At 45.2% G+C, this 19998-nt stretch overlaps 1 protein-coding gene across 1 annotated transcript in view; it reads right to left on the bottom strand.

Annotated features, from left to right (window-relative positions):
• The window catches only part of SETD5 (SET domain containing 5), a 75488-nt gene that overhangs the window by 35805 nt on the left and 19685 nt on the right, over positions 1–19998 (bottom strand). The window contains 7 exon segments of the mRNA XM_064156849.1: positions 2838–3080; positions 4084–4122; positions 5144–5331; positions 5715–5773; positions 6091–6302; positions 7162–7267; positions 11473–11647. Coding sequence (XP_064012919.1) covers positions 2838–3080; positions 4084–4122; positions 5144–5331; positions 5715–5773; positions 6091–6302; positions 7162–7267; positions 11473–11543 — 918 coding nt within the window. The 5' untranslated portion in view covers positions 11544–11647.

The following is a 19998-nucleotide window of genomic DNA, read 5'->3' as shown; positions in this document are numbered from 1 at the left end:
ACAGGAAAGATCTCACAGCTTTTCTGCTAAGGCCCTAGCTCAGCTTGTTTTCAGTCTCTGAATTTAGAAATATGAAGAGGATTAACTGCCATGCTCTCGTGTGAAAAGAACCAATGATTTTATTCATGTCATAGCCTAGGGTTTGCTGACTGCTAATCAGACAGAACTGTTCTGATAGGTTTGCAGAGCAACATCTGCATAATACTCAGTGGCTTTATTTTATAAAGGCCCTTTTGCGCTTCACTTCAGAAGGCAACATCAATCAGGGGTTTGAGCTCAAGTCAGCAATTATGAGAGGCAACAAAAGGCAAATACTGACCCAGGGTTTGGCTTGGCAACAGCAGGCAGAAAAGTGATTCACAGCTTTCAGTTTGTCAAGCATCTGGCAGCAGCCAGCATCAAGATGATTTTATTCATGACACTGAACAGCTTCATGTTTCCACAAGCTTCCTTTTGCATCATGAAAGCTGAGAAATAGTGCATCCAAAACATTCCAACAGAATTCCATATCCTTGCATCTATAACTCTTAACCCAACCCTCCCTATTCCTCCAGGCTTAGGGAAGCTTTTAGGTCACATTTCCTTCTTTTTTTTTAACAGTGCATCACTGTTTACTCGAGCCAAACAACTCTCTCAACTGTGAGGGTATGCAGGGCATACAAAACATTTAATTTTTATTCCCTCCTAGTGTCTCCAGAGTCATCTTCATCTCCATCTTCTACAGAGAGCTTCTATCTACATACTGACACAACCTCCTTAATTTTTTTTCTCCTAGCTCAAAGTACCTATTTCCTTATCTCCCAGAAAAAGCTGTTTTTACATCCAGCAAGGACATCCAGTTAAAAGACAACTGATGTAAACCAAAAAGCCTTCTCAGTTTGTCCATCAAGGGTGAGACAAATGAGTGGAACAAAAACTACAAAGCACAGGATGAAAAGATCATGTACTCTACACCTGTGCAGGCTATCTGTCCTCCCATCACTCTACAGCCAATTGCTGAGCAGAGAAAACAAGGACACAAGGGCTGACAAGCAGTAGCCTGGGACAACCACCAATTCCTTCCTCAGTATCCAAGAGGAATTACAAAGCCACTAAGTCCCTTTATACTTTCCCAGCATGCACAATAATAGGTACCTACCTACAGCTTGTTTAGAGTAACTGCAGCTCACTATGAAGTTTTGCAACTTTCTATCTTTTTGTTTCTTTGGCTTATATCACATTTGGAGTCTTCTGATTTGGAATGCTGGCCACTTTTCCCTGAGAGAAAATCTATGTCTGTACAGGGAAGGGAGAGGGCAAGACAGCATGACAAGAACAAGCACATATATGTATATTATCTTTTAAAATCATCTGTCCTGCTGTACTCTATGAAGGTGACAAAAAGCAGCAGCCTGTGTTTTAGTATTTATTTTAGGATTTTTCCTAAAACTCATGTGAGGGAGGCAGAAGATTTTATATTAAAGATTTTATATTAAAGATAAGATTTATATTAAATAAAATATTTATATTTTATATATAACCACAGAAGATTAAGTTTTCTAAAGAAGCAGAACTCCCCCCCCCCCCCTACTTCCTCCAATGCTTTCTTTAGGAAAGCTATTCAGAGAAACAAGCAGAGGTGTTTCTTCCCTGCCCCAGCAGAAGTCTTATTACTGCAGAACTAGAGGCAAGATTGGAAGGAAGTTGGGTCCAAAGTCCTCTTTCTGCACTCTCCCTTACTGGTGGTATCTGTGCTCTGCCTGATGTGTTTCACCTACACGAATGCAGAGGGAATGGTGGGAGGAAGCCTGTGAACTTTACAGAGCACTGAGTCAGCTGATATAAACAAGAATGATTCAAGCACAAACATATACTTGATATACAGGTTGCTGACTCTGTTCCACTTCTACAGAAGAGGTGCCCCACATCTGTTTTGCAGCCCATCCTTTACAGCTGCACCTATCACCACTCTCCTGGACAAGGAAGCCCCACAAAGCCTGAACAGAGCAGCAATTTCTGTTCTCTGTTCAGTAAAGGACAGACCAGATGAGACATCAGTTATGAAGAGCATTGGGAAGGACACACACCACACTTAGCCCTTTCCTGCTCTCCTTGTCTACATGCACTCCATAAAGCTGGCAAGACACCAATCATTGCACATCTTAGAAAAGTTAGGGAGAGACAGTACCCTAAAATCAGTTCAGTTGTGCAACATTTGAAAGTTACCCAAGTTCCAACAATCTTCAAAAATACTGACATAATGTTCAAAGTTTCTTTAAAACAGCTTTCCACACAATGTAGGAAAGAAAGGAAAAGGGAAGAGAGAAGGGAGAGGAAAGAAGAGAGAAAGGAGAGGAAAGAAGAGAGAAAGGAGAGGAAAGAAGAGAGAAAGGAGAGGAAAGAAGAGAGAAAGGAGAGGAAAGAAGAGAGAAAGGAGAGGAAAGAAGAGAGAAAGGAGAGGAAAGAAGAGAGAAAGGAGAGGAAAGAAGAGAGAAAGGAGAGGAAAGAAGAGAAGACAGGAAAACTCAGCTGGAAAGCAGGAAATTTCCCATCTCCAGCAAGTGATAAATCTGGTTCTGCCTCAAGCCGTTCCATGACAAAAGTATTTGCAGTAAAATACCTGTCAACCATATCACAGAACAAAATATCCCCCAACTTAGCAACACAGATTTTGTTCAGTGTGAGTGTTTCTCAATCTGTGTTGGTACTGGCACCTCTTCTCTTCCCTTTTATATCAAATCTATGCCTATTGGTCTGAAATTAGATGACTAGCTACAACACAGCTCACTCATGCTCACGCCTTATGTCTAGAAACCAGAGGACCTGACCTACCCCACCTCTGTCATAATGGTCCTTACCTGCATCTGGGACCCAATAACAGTATTATTGCAAGCCAGCTCTGTTTTGTTGATTGTGTCTAGCATAGCAGTTTTGCCCACATATTCTTTATTGGAGTTCAGATGACGCTCCAACAGGTTCTGCACGTCTGCGCTGTACTGGTTAGTGAAGGCTTCCTCATACTGATCTGTCCAGAGTCGGATTCGATTCTCCCACCCTTCAGCTGTGTTTTCATCCAAGGCATGTGCTTCAGAAGGGGAATTCTGCACCAAACAGCAAAGAGTGAATGGCTAGCACATCACAAGAACAAAATATCCACAGTGAATATGCTGTTAAGAAATAAAAAAGGCCACTCTGTTCCAAGCTGTGACAGTGTCTGTCTCAGGGACACCTTTTTCAGAACCTGCATCATCCAGAACATTGTACAGCAGTTGCCACTTAGGAATCTACAGAGAACTCTGTGCAGGAGTAAGAAGACTTATTAAGAGTTGGTACTTGACTCTACTAACACAAGAAAATTAAGCCAGTAGCTGGCCAGAAAAAGGTATATAAGTCACTTTGGAAAAAGTTATGTAGATTTAAAAAAGCAAAGCAAAGGAACACACAAAGACAAATAAATCTCACGTAGGCCTGGTCTATAGTCAACCCACTCATGTTCAAAATAATGGGGTCAGAGGGAAGCAGGTGAACTTTAGGGCACCTCCTGTGTTTCTAGGAAGACATATGGCTCAAAATTAAGGTCAACTTTTTTTTTTTCCTTCAATAAATGTTCTACCAGATAGCCACACCTACCAGTACTGCAGAAAGCCAGAGACAAATGCATTGCTCCATCCACCTCTAGTAAGAGGGTGTGGAGAGAAACAAGACAACGCTGCCAGGGACTCCCAATGTTAAACTGGTGCACCACACTTTGATGCCCAGGCTTAAAATAGCTTTGATGCAATCAAATGATAACTGATCTCACAGAAGAGTGGCCACAACCAGTTCTACATCCCTTACATCAAACACCCCACTCCCAAATGTCATGAATCAGTCATATCTCTTGGAACTGGATGACATTACCTTGCAGAAAGCAACCTGAAGCAAAAACAAGATTCAATGGGTGTCATACCCTTTTGAATAGGGCTGCTTGTGCTGCATGGTAAGGCTTGAGACTATTCTGAGGCTGGTTCTACAATCATAAACTCCCCAGGCAAACCCAGAGAGGCACGAAACACAAGGAATAAAACCAAACTACCACCACAGAAAGTTCTCAATTCTACTCACCTTCATCCTCAGAGACTTTCGTGAGCCCTCTCGAAAGGCCTGTCCCCCAAATAAGGAGAGAAGGAGAGAAAAAAACAAAGTGTTATATATTTACACAGAATTAGTGTCCCAGAACCACACAAGATCTTACTCAAACAGACCAACCCTTAACAAAAGATGGCAAGAATTACATAAAGACCTAGACAAGAAGCAATGGACTTGAACAAAAGGACTCTGAAATGCAAATCCAGTGGAAACTGCTGAATAGCTTGATGGCCAGGATTTCTGAAGTAAAAAGGCCTGCCTCATACTTAGTGAAAATCTCAAGATCAAAATCAAACTGTCCTAACTAATCCCACTTGCTTGGACAGACGAAAGGGCCAGCAAAACAATCAAGCTGTTTCACAACAAAAAGCCTCAAGACCTTGCATGGCTCCTGCTCTCAGTCTTTTACGTTAACAGTGTCTGTCAGAAGAACTTCAGAGAAAACCTAAACATGAGGAAAATCACAGTAAAACTAGCAGAAGACTGGGAAGAGCCAGCTGCTCACACACTTTCCAGACAAAACCATGTCCCCAAACCCTCACAAACAAAACAGTAGAGCCATCCCTCAACATATGTTTATCACTATCTACATAGTTTTCCATGCAGGCACTCTCTCTGTCGCAGAAGAACAGTGCCATGAAGCTCTACAGTTAGATTCCTAAAGCAGCCTGTTAAAAAATGCCACACTCCCATTTTTCATTCCATTTCCAGGTTGACCATAAACAGACAAGCTCCAAAAGCCATTTTCCCAAATTCTAGCAGAGCAAAAAGGAAAATATGTAATTGAATAAAAGCTGTGAGCATGAATGGACAGCATTGGGAAATAAGGGTGGAGTTCTGGTAAGGTAATTTTCAAACCAACAGTCACATACTCTAGCAGGTCACAAATACAAGGCGTCACTTTATTACACCAGAAAGAGCACTTCCTGACGGGACAGAAGTCTCTTGTCTATTGGCAGCTTGTCAAGGTGCTCTCAACAATACTCCACACAGCATTTGGTAAGCACTGCAGCAACTGTCCCTCAGCTCCACATACCTTGATCTTCTTGGCCTTGGGAGCAGTGCGAGCTTTTTCAGTGTTCCTCTTCCGCTTCTTAGGTTTGCTTCTACGGACGCGGTTGACAGTCAGCGTGATGCTTGTAGGGGTGTGCTGCGTAGCTGTGTACAGCACTGTAGAAGGAGACAGTTCTTCATCCCAGCTCTCAGTTGCACTGCTGTCCCCACCTATGGAGAGGAGCACTTCGTTAGCACTGGTTTTGCTCATTGCAGAGAGAACAGCTGACCCTTATGTCCATTTTCATTGAGATGATTTCAGGACTTTGCACAGCTCTTCCCTGAGAGAACTACACCACCTCTCTTTTCCCAAACTGGGAACAGGTTTCTCAAACATCTCACAGAATTGCACTGATGAACATTCCCCTTTTCTGTTCACAAGATAATCTGATTTTTCCAAAAACAAGACGTGAGGCAGAAGAAGAAAGGATCCAGCAGCTGGGAGGCAAAGAACATTAGCAGTCACTGATCACAGATTACAGCAGGATAAAGACAAAGGTCTTGTGGAAAGAAAGCAGAAGTCATCATTATCAGAATTACAACCTCGAGCTCACCTGACACGTTGTCCTGCTTCCGGCGGCGAAGTCTGATCACCTTCCCCCTGCTCATTCCTCTGCCAAAGGAGAATGCACAATTGAAGCTGGTTTGTAGGAGTAAAGTCACTTGAAATTCAACAGGATGTCACAAGATGCGTGCCCTCAGTGGGGCCCAGGATGATAAGAACATCGATTTAACATCCTCATCTCCACTCCTGGTGCCACCAACACTTGTCAGGCTGACAGCGCAAAGGAGGAGGGTCAATACTGGGTAAAGCACTGGAAAGAATGCTCCAGTTAGCAAAAGGAAGTCTGTCCCACAGCCCAAACGTGACATGAGTCGGCATGAGAGGTTACAAGAAGCAGTCCAGATCTGCACTGCACCAAAGCTTACCTGCACTTTTCACACTTGAGGAGGAAACCATCTTGAGAGACACTGCAGTGGCACCAAGTGGGAATTGATTCTCCTTCTGAGGAGCTCTCACTGTCCCCAGAGTTCTCCTCATCGGGTGAGTGCAGGCCGTTCAGTTCTGCACGAGGTATAATGGTCTGGACAGGAGGAGAGGCTGGTGGCGTTGGAGGAGGAGGGGCTCCATAATTATGATCCTGAAAATGAGTATTTGCAGTACTACTTTTAACGTGAAGATATGGTGCCTAGAAACCGAAGTCCCAGATCCACAGTTCCCAGGTTACTATTTAACGTGGTGTAAAACAGTAGCCTGAATTCCTCAATCTACCAAAAAGGTAAGCAAACAGCTCTGAAAGATGTGAATGGTTTTCTTCTACATCAATTAAACTCAAAATGTAGGAACACAACTGGGCTATTTCAGCATTAACTGTTGTACTGCTAATGATCCAAGATGGCATCAGTGGTCAAACCTTGGAACCAGTTGCCCAGAGGCGTTGTGGAGTCCATTCAAAACTCAACTGGCCACAGTCCTGGGCAACCTGCTCAAGAAGAATCAGCTTGAGCAAGCGGAGTGGATCGCATGATCTCAAGAGGCCTCTTCCAGCCTCAATGACTCTCTGGTGTCCTGCTCTTTCCATAGTTTCAAGCCACACTCCCACTCTTCCTGACTGTTCCTTGTTTCTCATAGTTTTAAGTTGCCAAAGAGAAAATCTGCACACTTGAAACAAGTATAAATTGTGCACAATAAACCAAACAGGGCATAAAAGTACCACCAGGAAAATATTAAATATCTATATATATATTCACACTTCATTCATATGCTTCAGTCAAAAATCTATCACCTGGAACACTAATAAAGCTTGCTAAAGAGTATGCAAGACTTCACAAACAAGAAACACACAGATGCAAAATGCATGGCAGAACTCAGCTGTAACTTGGTGTTCCCTAACAGATAAGCCAGATTTTCTAAGGCTTAACAGTCAAAGAACTAGGGAGTGAGGAGAAAAGAGTGAAGTTGGCAGTAAAGAGCTGATTGACTGCAGAGAGAGTACTCACTGCGTAAGGCAGCCCGCGATAGCTGTGTTTCTGGGTGGCCCCATAGCCGTGGCTGGAGTACACATTCTTCTCACTGACAGCTGGACTAGCTTCCACAGACTCTGGGCTGCAGAAAGGGCCAGAAGTAAAACCCATCAATACAACATCTCTTTTTTAAGTGCCAGTATTTCATTGCTCTTTTCTATTCAACACATGAGCTCAACAGGAAGAAACTTCATGAGATCGAGGTGTTGTTATGTGCTTCACTAGGCATCATGTGTGCAGAAGTTGTACAGGCTGAACCTGCTTTCAGAGGGAAGGAACTGAGTAAGGGCCACCCTGGATAACTCATTAAACTGGGTCTCAATCTGGGAAGTTAAAAAGATAATTAGCATGTAAAAAGGTCAGTTTCCTTATAGTTGAGGAAGTTGAGTCTAGTTCAGCATTCACATATGAGCTCAGCCAGCCTAATCTCAAAGCCACTAAACAGTACTGCCATTTTATCTCTGCAGCAGCTTATTTTAAACAGCAGTTAAGCAGCTTTTCTGCATCTGCACTTGTTTCCCTCTCCGTCAGACACCAATTGTGTCCAGCGTCCTGTGATAATGTCTGCATGAAACCTGCAGTCGTCCTGACAGCAACCATCAGGTACTGGAGATTCCTGTTACAAGCAGACAATAAAATCCATGACCTGAACCGACAGTGGCCACACACAGACCAGACTCACCCTGCGCTTTCTGTGCAGCGCCATGGTGTGCAGTGTGCTGAACAGCTCTGCCGCCGAGCTACGATGCACTCCTCCACCACACGGTGGTGAAAAAAAACAGCGAAAAAGGAAAGGTATATCCTTAGCAGAAAGCTGCAGAAACTCTACTCAAGGAAGGGACAGCTGCAGTTCAATGCAGGGAATGTTAGATAATGAGGCTGCAGACAGAACACCAGCAAGAAAACACACTGTCTGTGACAAGCTGAAGATGCAAGCCAGCTAACCTCTGCGCAGATGGGAAGTCGGGCCCGTATCAGAATACAGCAGAGTATCACTGAACCGTGCCCGCAGGCGAAATCTTCTTCGAATTTATAGCATGGAACTGAGCAAGCAGGAAAAAAAATACAGGAAAGGAAAACTTTACCTTAGACCTCTGCTGCTCTGGTGAGATCTTGCAGGATTCTCAGTGGGTCCTACATTGTCAACGTGAATCCTGATTCAGTACTCAAGCAACCACAGCCAGTGGTCATGTGTGGGGCAGCGTCCAGGCACCACCCAAGAACACCAACCCCTGTGCCCTTTGGACTTCCTATAAGCTCTTAAAATCTGTGCTGCACTGAAGTTTGCCCCATCCTGCCACTGAACCTGATACACTCTCCAATGCACTAACCTTCCAGCTTATTCCGGCCTATGGTGGATCTATCTTTGCAACACAAAGGAGCAGTAATTTATCATACAAAGAACTGCAGAGAGCAGAATACCTTAAACCTACGCAAACCGCACTTCTGTATCAGGATTTAGGTCCACAACATGATAAAGTCTGTCGGTTTCCAATGTAACTGCAGCCAGCTAAACTCTTAAAAGCAGGAGATGCAGAAGAAGTCCTTCCCAGAGGATACATTTCTTAACAAAATACACCATGCAGAACAGAGCTTGCCACACAACCCAGCCTTGATGGATCTCTGCAACAGTCCCTCACAACTTCCAGGTTGGTACAGAGTTAAATCCATTCAGGTTTAATCACATTTTCAGAACCAGTATTAGAAGGAAAAGAGTCTAAACGGCCAAAGCAGCAGATCCATCTTCTGTCCAGGTCATCCACATTCCCAGCTGCACTCAGCCTGGAATATCAGCAGTGCTGCTGCAAGCATTAGCAGTAACGCTTCCAAGATTGTTGGTGCAGTGGTGTCCAGGGGAACAACGCTGAGGCCCATGCTTCCTCAGCAGCAGCACGCCAAGGAGCTTCAACAACTTCCAATACACAGCCAGACTAACACAACAGAACTACTCTGCAGTCTCCATGTCACCCCCAGATAACACAAACACTCTCTGGCATTTTCACTGCTGCTCTGTATCACTGAGACAGAGGAAGATGCTAAAGGTCAGCCTGAGAAGAGGACCAGCTAGTTTTCTATCTTCCCACCACCTTCGTGATGCACATCTTTGAAATGAATTCCTTTTAAGAGACAGGAAGCTCATGGGCCCCGGACTTCATGCATCAAATCAGTAAGAGTCTCAGAGAAGTGAAGGACAGCTATAACTTTGCCTAATGAAGGGCACTTCAGCAGTAAGTAGCTGTATCACTGCAAAGCCTGGAGAATAAAGTCCTGGCATTCCCAATTTTTAGAAAGCAGAGAAAACAATTCAGAAATCTTCAAAAGCTTTTTTCTTTTTAAGGTACTCCAGCCTAGCCTCAAGCCAGACCTAAGAATTTCTTATAACCATGGAAATAGAAAATGCTTTGCATAAGGTTTACAGAGAGTCTTTTTGATATTTACATGTTAGAAGGGACATACGTAGATACATCTGGCTCTCTGTCATGCTCAGCTCTGAAAGCAAAGTGCCTAGTACATGAGTAAACTATTTAGCACTCATTCTCCTGTCATAAACAGTTTAAAATTCCTTTATGTTGAGTCCTTAAAGTGCTGGTGTGGGAGAAGCATGGTGGCAAGCAATACTGAATGCTCAGTCTTGAAAAGTGAAAGATCATACAGCCACTGGATTCTGACTTCCTGTTTAAAAACCACACTGGTCAGGCCACACCTTGAGTACTGTGTCAAGTGCTGGGCCCCTCAATTCAAGAGAGACGTTGAGATACTGGAACGTGTCCAGAGAAGGGCAGCAAGGCTGGTGAGTGGTCTGAAACACATCTCTAAGAGGAAAGGCTGAGGGAGATGGGGTCATGCAGCCTGCAGAAGAGGAGGATCAGGGCAGACCTCATTGCTGTCTACAACTACCTGAAGGGAGGATGCAGTCAGGTGGGGTTGGTCTCTTCTCTCAGGCAACTAGCAACAGAACAAGGGGACGCAGTCTCAAGTTGTGCCAGGGGAGGTCTAGCTGGATGTTAGGAGGAAGTTCTTCACAGAGAGAGTGATTGGCACTGGAATGGGCTGCCCAGGGAGGTGGTGGAGTCACCATCCCTGGAGGTGTTCAAGCAAAGACTGATGAGGCACTTAGTGCCATGGTCTAGTTGAATGGTTAGGACTGGGCGCTAGGTTGGCCTGGATGATCTTGGAGGTCTCTTCCAACCTGATGAATTCTATGATTCTATGAATGAAGCATCACAAAGAAGAATGCCCAGGATGCCAGTGCCAGCACAGACAAAAAGAGCAGTAGCAGTCCTGCAGAGAGTCCGACAGTGTAGTCAAACTCTGTGCATAGTCAAATGAGGGTAAGATGGAAGAGAAAAACAATGATTCGTACCTTAGCCCACAGCTCTTACAGCTCAAAATTAATAGGGTCTGGAGCAGTATCTGTTCTACATTGATCAATCTGACACACAGGTATTTACACAGTAGGTACCTTTTAATAATACATTTACAGAATGTCTTTTGTAGATTTTTGTAGAGATGCTACACTTCATGTTTCAAAGGAGGGTGCAGGAAAGCAAGAGGCAAAATCACAGAGAAATAACTTGAGTCCTCCCTCTTGCCCCCAGCAAAAACACAGTGATGTCAGCTCACATGAGTACTAACAAGAGTTTCAAGAAAAGATCACAATGCAATATTTTCTGGATCTGAAATGTTCCTGACTCCTGTAAAAGCAGAGTCTTGTAAAAATACATGCTTTGTCCCCTTCAACAGGCCTCAGAGATAGGACTGCAGTTCGAGCCCTGCACAAAGTCCTGTGGCAGGGACCTTGAAGCATTGCCCACTAAGGAGTGCTTCTTGGAACCTGTTAATGGGCAGAAGCAAAATAAAGGTGTCTACACAGGCTGATGCTGTCTCATATCTCTGGCCAAGCTCCAAAGCAGTCCAGAAATCAGTCATATATGATTGCTAGGAAGCTCAGAACACTGATACCTCATATAACAGAGCTTCTGGAAAAGGAGTTGGCTTGCACCTTGCCAGTGTCAAGCATAGCTACAGCAAACACACACCTGCCTGAACTTGAGTACACACTTATTAGCCAAGCTGATACAAAAACCTATGTTTGAGTGCTGGAATTCTCCTTTTCCTCATCTCCTCTGTCAAACTTACCAATTTTCTGCTTTCAACTCCCGCACAGGACCAGCACCCCCTCTCTCCCAAGGAGAGAAAGCACTAGCACCAAGCCTGCAACTCCACTCCCAGGTAGCCCTCTGACACCTGCCCTTCCTCCTCTCTCCTCCACGTGGTAACACTCACTCTGATCCTGCAGCCATGTCGGAGTAGGACGTATCTGGTGTGGTGACTCCCAGAGGGATTGCAATGCTCATGACGCCCGTCGGGGATCACGGAGTCCAGAGGGCAGCGACTGGCCGCTCCGAAGGCGGAGAGGAGCCGCAGAGCCTCGGCCAACACGTCACGGACATGGGGAAACCTACCAGGGTAGAAACAAAGCATTGCATCTCTGTTAGAAGAAGAGACCACTCTCCTGTCTCTGAAGTAGGCTTTCACAGTAAATGAAAAGCAGAAATACATTTCCATCAGTGACATGTTGCATCATTTTTGCACTGTTCTCATATGTGGGGCCAGGGAAGAGGCAGTGGGTGATAAGTTTGGTGAGTTGGCTTTCTTTCAGTCTTGGACTGATGTACAATGAGCTGCTCTGCCATGAAGACGATAACGATAAATCACCTTCCCCCAACTAAACTTAGGACTAATTATCAGCTAAGCAATCCATTAGCTTCTTCTACATGTAAGCAGCAGCTGTCACCTATCACCCACAGTCTTCCACCCGCATTTCCTAACTCCTTCCCCAGACAAGTTGCAGGCAAAGCCCCATCTGTGAGGATAATGAGACAGGGCCAAGGTGGACTGAGCTGAGACCTCTTGCTTGAGCCCAGGTTGTTTTGCATTCACTGGGCCCACAGCACGGGTGAGCGTGACCAGCAAAGCTGTTATCCCCACGCCACCGACGGCTTCCACTTGGCAAGCGAGTCCCATCCTGGATTTTGCTCTGATTACTCAGTCTGGCAAGCTCTGTTGCAGCGGGCACCGACCTCCTGAAATTCCAGCTGATACCTCCTCGCAGCAGCGCCACGTCAGATGCCCAGGCGCTTGCACACAGGCTGCCGTGGCGAGGAACACGGCGCGGCCATGGGCTCGGTGCGGGCAGCCAGGGCGCGTCACAGCAGCACGGTGGCGGGCGCACTGCTGCCCCGGCCAAGGCAGGCAGCGAACGAAACCACCGAGAAACACAGACTTCCAAGGGTCGAGGGGCGGGCGGAGGTGAAATGGGATCAGCTCCTCGTTATGTAAATAACCTCAATAACGCTGACGATCATAAAGGAGCTACTATTCTATGCACCCTACAGAGCACCCCCACGACAGAGAAGGGCTGCGCTTCCACACAGAGCAAAGGCAACTTCAAACCCACAGAAACTCGGTGACAATTTAGCCACTCTCTCTGCATGTTCCATTTTGAGGGCAGCCTTGAACAACTTTGTGCAATCCCTGGCTCCGGCAGCGCAGATGAGCCAGCCTGCCCTCCCAGCCGGCCGTCACATGCTCCTCGGCATCTCGGGGGCTCTGCCAGCAAACCCTCCTGGGCTACAGAAAGGCTGTGAGCCAAGTGTTCCTGCGGGTAGTGAATTTCTCACAGGGAACTGCCTTTGGACACCACAGTCCAGCCATTGTTCAACACACAAAAACCCCGAGAAACACAAAAACACATACTCACTACAAGGGCAAATGAAAGAAGAGTGAGAGAGTCAGAAAGTTTCAACACCACACGCTGTATTGCCTTTTCCTGTCTTAAAAGGCAGGGCACTTCTAGCACAAGGAAATTTTTTCCTTCTTCAGTATATATCCCTAAGAGAAATCTCTGTGATAGCATGACAGGCATAGAGCATATTATAGAAGCAGCACGTAACAATTTCTAAGTGGTCTGTGACAATTCCCTATTATGCCCCAAAGCAACGGTCTTGCAGGGAGGTGGGAGATGAAAAAGAAAACAGCCAGGACTAAGCTCACAAGCAACTCAAACCCAGGATAGCCCAGGTGTCCTTGAGCCTGTTTTTTGGGAAAACGCCCTTTAGGAAGTGTCTCGTTTACCCTTTTCTCATGCTTGTGACAGAATTGTGATTTCTACACCGACATCAGATGAGACAAATTGCTGCTAAAATACAGCTAAAAGCTACAGGCATCAATCTCTCCTTCAGCCCAGAGTCACATAAAACTCTGGTACAAGGTTAAAAGGAACAAGACAAGTTTTTCAGTGTCTGAAGCACCCTTCCCTTTTAAGGGACACAGAAAACCTTTGCAGTCTCCAATCTTTTTATCTACTTGCTTAGATTTTTTTCCCCTATTGATCTCTGGCTTTTGCCATGACCATATCCAGCTGGCAGCAGCCCGAGATTTCATAAGGACAAATTCCAGCCTCCTGCCTGCTTGTGACTCAGCAGAAGCAGAGGATTTCAGGTGTGGCTTCTGGACTAGAAGACCACAGGATATTTGGTCAGTCCTGGGGTAACCAGGACAAGTTTCAGCCACTTCTCATAGGAAACCCTCTTGCCATCAATGACGTACAAAAGCTGTCTCACTGAAACAGCCTGGTAACTCCCCCTCCTTTTGGGAGAGAGGTACTGAAGAAACATGAAATACCAAATAGAAAGGTTAGACAAGACAAATTCCAGTTCAGCTGCTTTTGTGTCAACCCAGCAGGACTTGCCTGACCATCAGCCATGCTCAGATTTTGCTGTTTGCTGCTGCAGTTTTATGCATACTTTAACATTCAAAATGAACTGCAAAGACCAGTCTCAAGTGCTGGCCAAGACTGTATCACCTTCTGACTAGATTACAGTCTGGGTCTTCATGAAAATTGTCCTGGTAACATCCACATCATTAGCCTGCACAGAAAATACTGAGGCTGACATCAAAACGTTCACCCATTGAACTCGCTAATTTTCTGTATGTATAATGCCCAAGCTCCTTCCTACTTCTCCCTCTAAAAATATCACAGTATCACAGTATCAACAAGGTTGGAAGAGACCTCACAGATCATCATGTCCAACCCTTTACCACAATTCTCAAGGCTAGACCATGGCACCAAGTGCCACGTCCAATCTTGCCTTGAACAGCCCCAGGGACGGCGACTCCACCACCTCCCCGGGCAGCCCATTCCAGTGTCCAATGACTCTCTCAGGGAAGAACTTTCTCCTCACCTCCAGCCTAAATTTCTCCTGATGTAGTTTGAGGCTGTGTCCACTCGTTCTGGTGCTGGCCACCTAAGAGAGCAACCTCCCCCTGGCCACAACCACCCCTCAGGTAGTTGTAGACAGCAATAAGGTCTCCCCTGAGCCTCCTCTTCTCCAGGCTAACCAATCCCAGCTCCCTCAGCCTCTCCTCGTAGGGCTGTGCTCAAGGCCTCTCCCCAGCCTCGTCGCCCTTCTCTGGACACGCTCAAGCATCTCAATGTCCTTCCTAAACTGGGGGGCCCAGAACTGAACACAGTACTCAAGGTGAGGTCTAATCAGTGCAGAGTACAGGGGCAGAATGACTTCCCTGCTCCTGCTGACCACACCATTCCTGATGCAGGCCAGGATGCCACTGGCTCTCTTGGCCACCTGAGCACACTGCTGGCTCATGTTCAGGCGGGTATCAATCAGCACCCCCAGATCCCTCTCTGTCTGGCTGCTCTCCAGCCACTCTGATCCCAGCCTGTATCTCTGCATGGGGTTGCTGTGGCCAAAGTGCAGCACCCTGCACTTGTAGCTATTGAATGCCATCCCCTTGGACTCTGCCCATCTGTCCAGGTGGTCAAGGTCCCGCTGCAGAGCCCTTCTGCCCTCCAACTCAGTCACATCTGCCCCCAGCTTAGTGTCATCTGCAAACTTGCTGATGACTGACTCCATGCCCTCATCCAGATCATCTATGAAGATGTTAAAGAGGATGGGGCCCAGCACTGATCCCTGAGGGACACCACTAGTGACTGGCCGCCAGCTGGACGTGGCACCATTCACCACCACTCTCTGGGTCCGGCCCTCCAGCCAGTTCCTAACCCAGCACAGAGTGTTGCCATCCAAGCCATGGGCTGACAGCTTAGCCAGCAGTTTGCTGTGGGGGACAGTGTCAATGGCCTTGCTGAAGTCCAGATAGACCACATCCACAGGCCTCCCCACATCCACCAAGCAGGTCACTTGATCATAGAAGGAGATCAGGTTGGAGAGGCAGGATCTGCCCTTCCTAAAACCATGTTGGCTGGACCTGAGCCCTTTGCCATCCCTCAGGTGCGCAGTTATCACCCCCAAGATAACCTGCTCCATCAGTTTCCCTGGCACTGAGGTCAGGCTGATGGGTCTGTAGTTCCCAGGTTCCTCCATCCGACCCTTCCTGTGGATGGGGACCACGTTTGGCCATTTTCCAGTCTTTTGGGACCTCTCCGGTGAGCCAGGACTGCTGGAAAATGATGGAGAGCAGCTTGGCCAATATATGGCTGTACAGAAGAAAAAAGTCATGCCAAGCTGTCTCCAGTGTCACTGGAAGTTTTCCTAAAATTAAAAGTCTTAATGCAAATTTGATGAGCTTCAGACCATAGCACAAACCATCTCCCTTATGATAAAATTCTTAAAATCAAACAGAAATGGGAATTTTGATGGCCTAATGGGCAAATAATACTTGGCTGGTTTTGAAAAAGCAGAATTTAAAGACTTTCCCCACTCCCCCCATATTTGACATCTGCATGCCTGCCTCCTTAACCAGTCATATCCGTATAAACACACCTGGCCTTCTCCCAGCATCATTGTAACAGCCCAGAGGAGCATCTAGTCATAAAGCCAGCCCAGCGCTGGGATCCCCTCTTCTCACTCAGCACAGGTGATACATCTGGGACTCATCCACCTTCAGATCAAAACTGTAAGTGCTGCCTTAGCTAAAATGTGAATAGATGCTATTCAATTCTTTCAGGCAACATCCCATACTGATGATTAGGACTGTATTAAATCTAAGCTGGCTGATCATGGGTTAGGCAACACCCACTGTAAGAGTGAATTTAGTTTTCAAAACTCTGTTCAGGATGCAGCAGAGCCAACCACTTCGTTGACTCACTTCCACAACCACTGCCATCCATATTACAGGTAAAGGAGCTGCAGAAAATTTACTGCTGGAAACTCTTTCCATTGTTTGTGGTGCTAAAAGTCGGTATTAACAGGGACGAGAAAGTATGGGTCAGTCAAACAGCTCACTAAAGCTTCCTCCTTCAAGATATAGCTGTTCCCATTTCACTGGTGTCCTGGTCTCGCAGACATCTCTGGGCACCTGTGGTATACAACACTTGGTGACAAATACCACAAAATATTTGTGAGTGCCATGAAAAATCCATCCCCTGACAAAAAACCCTGGGCACAGCCTCACAAGACTGCATATGTTACCTACATGCAGATGCTCAGACTCATGTCACCATTTGCTGCAGTTCAGGCAATGCTATACAGTCTCAGTGGGGACAGAGAACTCCTCTCACACCCTTCCATGATTGCAGACTCAAGTGTAAAGCAGTTATCAAGCAGGGAAGAGACAGAGATCCACTGCATCAGTGTGCATTTGTGAGACTGTGTCTACAGAAGACTTGAAGTATTGTAACTGTGCATCCAGTGCCTCATGCAATGCTGAGAGTGGTAAGAAAGTAATGCTGGTACAAAACACACTATGGCTAAGCTTGAGACAAGCTTTTTCTGATCATCTATGACTTCGACGTCTGTCAGGGCAGGGAGCACAGGGAAATCCCATCTGTCTGCACCGACAATGACCACTTCTCACATGTCTCCTGTTCTCAGACAGCAAAGGACAAACAAGTGCTTCCTTTACTGCTCCCCACACCTCCCAATGACTCCCAGCTATTCAAGTCCCAAAACTGGATATAGATCCAAAACTTCTGACAACCCAAGATTACTAGTGTCCAAATGATAACTTATCATCCTCTTCTCCATGCTCAGCAATAGGCCTACATGTCCCCCACACAGGATGAGCTTCAGATACAATGAAGTTAAATGTCTTAAAGCTTCCAAGCCACTACTAGTCACATCAAATTCACAGCATGCTCTTTTGCATCTCACACTGCCAAAGGCCAGTGATGGTGGCAAACAGAAAGTAGCTCTGCCATGAAACCTTCCTTGGCATCCTCTCCATCAACCTCCTCTCCATCAACCTCCTCTGGGCCTGGGCCAATGAATGCTGACCTGTTCATACTTAACGCTGACATTTGCAGCAGTAAGCAAATCACACTGCAAGTGGAGCAGTATCAAAAGCCTTACCAAGTTTACAGATTTTATTCATTCATCGTTTCCCCTGGAAATTTCAGAGTAGCCAAAATCTAGGTAATATCAAATGTAAACAAGAAATACTTCACCTGCCATTCTGGATAAGCACCAGCCCAACAGCCAGTGCTGCCCAAACATAAGTGCGGTCCACCTGAGTCCAACCAAGCACTGCCCATTCTTTCCAACACATCCCAAAGCCTGTGAAGGGCAGAGCTTTGCACAAAGGCAAGGACCTTTACTGCAAACAGAATCAGATCAAGGGGTCTTGTGTTCAAAACAGCCAGCTCGAAAAAATGCATAAAATTCCCAGAATTTCAGACAATGTTCTATAAGGTCACCTACACAGGAGGGGCAGAGCAGACAAATCCTTAAGTCATTAGCTACAACCTATTCAGAAAAATACAGTTTCCTAGAAGTATTTGAGTTGTGCCTCAGTCTGCCAATGCAAACACATAGCTCTGCTCTGAAAACAAGCTGGGCTTGCTAGGCACCAAAGAAACAATTTATACTAGTTTTGAAAAATGAACTGTTGACAAATATTTACTATTACCATTAGTACCATATATCACCTGCTAGCTGACAAGGCAAGACAGCACCCCATCCACTCCACTGGGTCTGGAGAGCTCTGTCCTAACAACAAAAAAGATCAAATAAACAGGCAACACAAGTATCTGCAGGTAGCTACACATGCACACTGTGATAACCAAAGCACTGACAAATACAAGGCAAAGGCTGAAGACTCATCGGCCTTAGAGCTTTCTTAAAACTTCTCTTTGATACATAAGTAGCTAAATGCAATAAGAAATGTTTGTACCTATTCATCTGGTTCAGAGTTCATCTTGCTCTCTGGGATCTGAGAACCACGATAGAGCACTGACAAGCTTAGACCAGTGACAACACTGAAAGATTGTTAAGCATCAATGAAAGCAACAACTTGGCAAGACCTGATCCTGCTCACCATGGTGCACAGTCAGTGACTGGGGAAAGGCCAGACTGCTGCTCTGAGGGACATGGATGATTTCAAACAGCTTTAGGTACCCACAGGCCTATGCATCAGCCAAGTCGTTCCATACAAGATATGAAATCATATTAATGATTCCCATTATTCTTATTTTACGGAAGCACTAGGAACTACCTTGACATGTGCCTACAGATACATCTGCTTAGCTGAAGTTGATGTGATAAAGCTGTTCTGCTGAAGGCATGTGAGACATTTAAAACTGAGGTACAAAGTAACTTTCAAATTGATTTTTATAAAATTTGGTAAACAGCCAGAAACTAAAAATCTTTTGATTAATCTAGGTTTAACCATCCCCATCCATCATTTTATCTGATGAAGAAAACACCAATTTTAGTTTAACTACTCTGTGAACTACACCCTAAGGAACTACAAACAATGACAGTGAGCAACCAAAGGAAATTAAACCATCAAGAAGAGAAATTATGAAATGCATGATCAAGTATTCCCAGCAACTGACCCAAGGCTGCAGAGATTACCCAGAAAAACAGAAAGAATCACCTCAAAAGTTTGATGCTGCTTCATCAATCAGTAAGTTATGCAAAAGCTGTATTTTGTAGGCAAAAAAACAACCCAAACAAATCAAACAAAAAAACCCAAAATCAAATACACCCCCTCTCCCCCCACAACAACAACAACCACCACCCAGAAAAATTCCTCTGTTTCGCTTTTGGAATCACTAAGGATTTCAGGTATTACGATAAGAAATAGAAGAGGAATTTAATAAGAGATAAAGGAAGGGCAGATAAGACTTTGCATCCAGAAATACCTTACAATGGATAATTAGACTGCATTCTTTTCAGTCCAGTGCCACTCTGAAGACGGAGACATCAGACAAGAATTTGTTTGGACTTTATAAAAACATCTGATTTGCATCATGGAACCTCAGTGGAAAGTTTAATTCATATGGATTTGAAACTGACTGACGAGCACACATAAGGATAATTCCGTTAACAGATACATACCAAATTAGCAAGGGGAAGCAAATTCCAGAGTAGCAGTGATCCACAGTAGACCAAACTAGTCTGAGTTATGTTTATGGAGAGGTGGCAGGCAGACACCAGGATACTTCGCTGTACCCCACGCTGATGAGAAGGGACCTGCCTGCATTTGGCTGAGCTACACACACAGTTTGCTAAGGACTGTGACAGAGATGTTGTTTTAAAGTAATAACAACCTCAACATAAGGGAAGAGGACTATCTCAACTAGGAACTTAATATCAAAGTCCTCATAACTTTAAGTGCCATAAGCAAAGGAAATCTTCAACAAAACTTCACAAGAACAATACTTTGGAAATCTAGCAACTTATATGAAATGCCAAAACACCTTAAAAAGGTTAATAATAAAAAATAATGCTAATAGTGGAGAAACCTATATGAAATACAAATCATCACAAAAAAGTTAATAATCAAAACTAATGCTAATAGTGGAGAAATTCAGAACAATCCCATAGACTT

The sequence above is a fragment of the Pogoniulus pusillus genome, chromosome 16, assembly GCF_015220805.1.
Source record: "Pogoniulus pusillus isolate bPogPus1 chromosome 16, bPogPus1.pri, whole genome shotgun sequence".
Lineage (NCBI taxonomy): Eukaryota > Metazoa > Chordata > Aves > Piciformes > Lybiidae > Pogoniulus > Pogoniulus pusillus.
The sequence above is the reverse complement of the archived record's forward strand: the minus strand, read 5'-3'. Positions and strand labels throughout refer to the sequence as shown.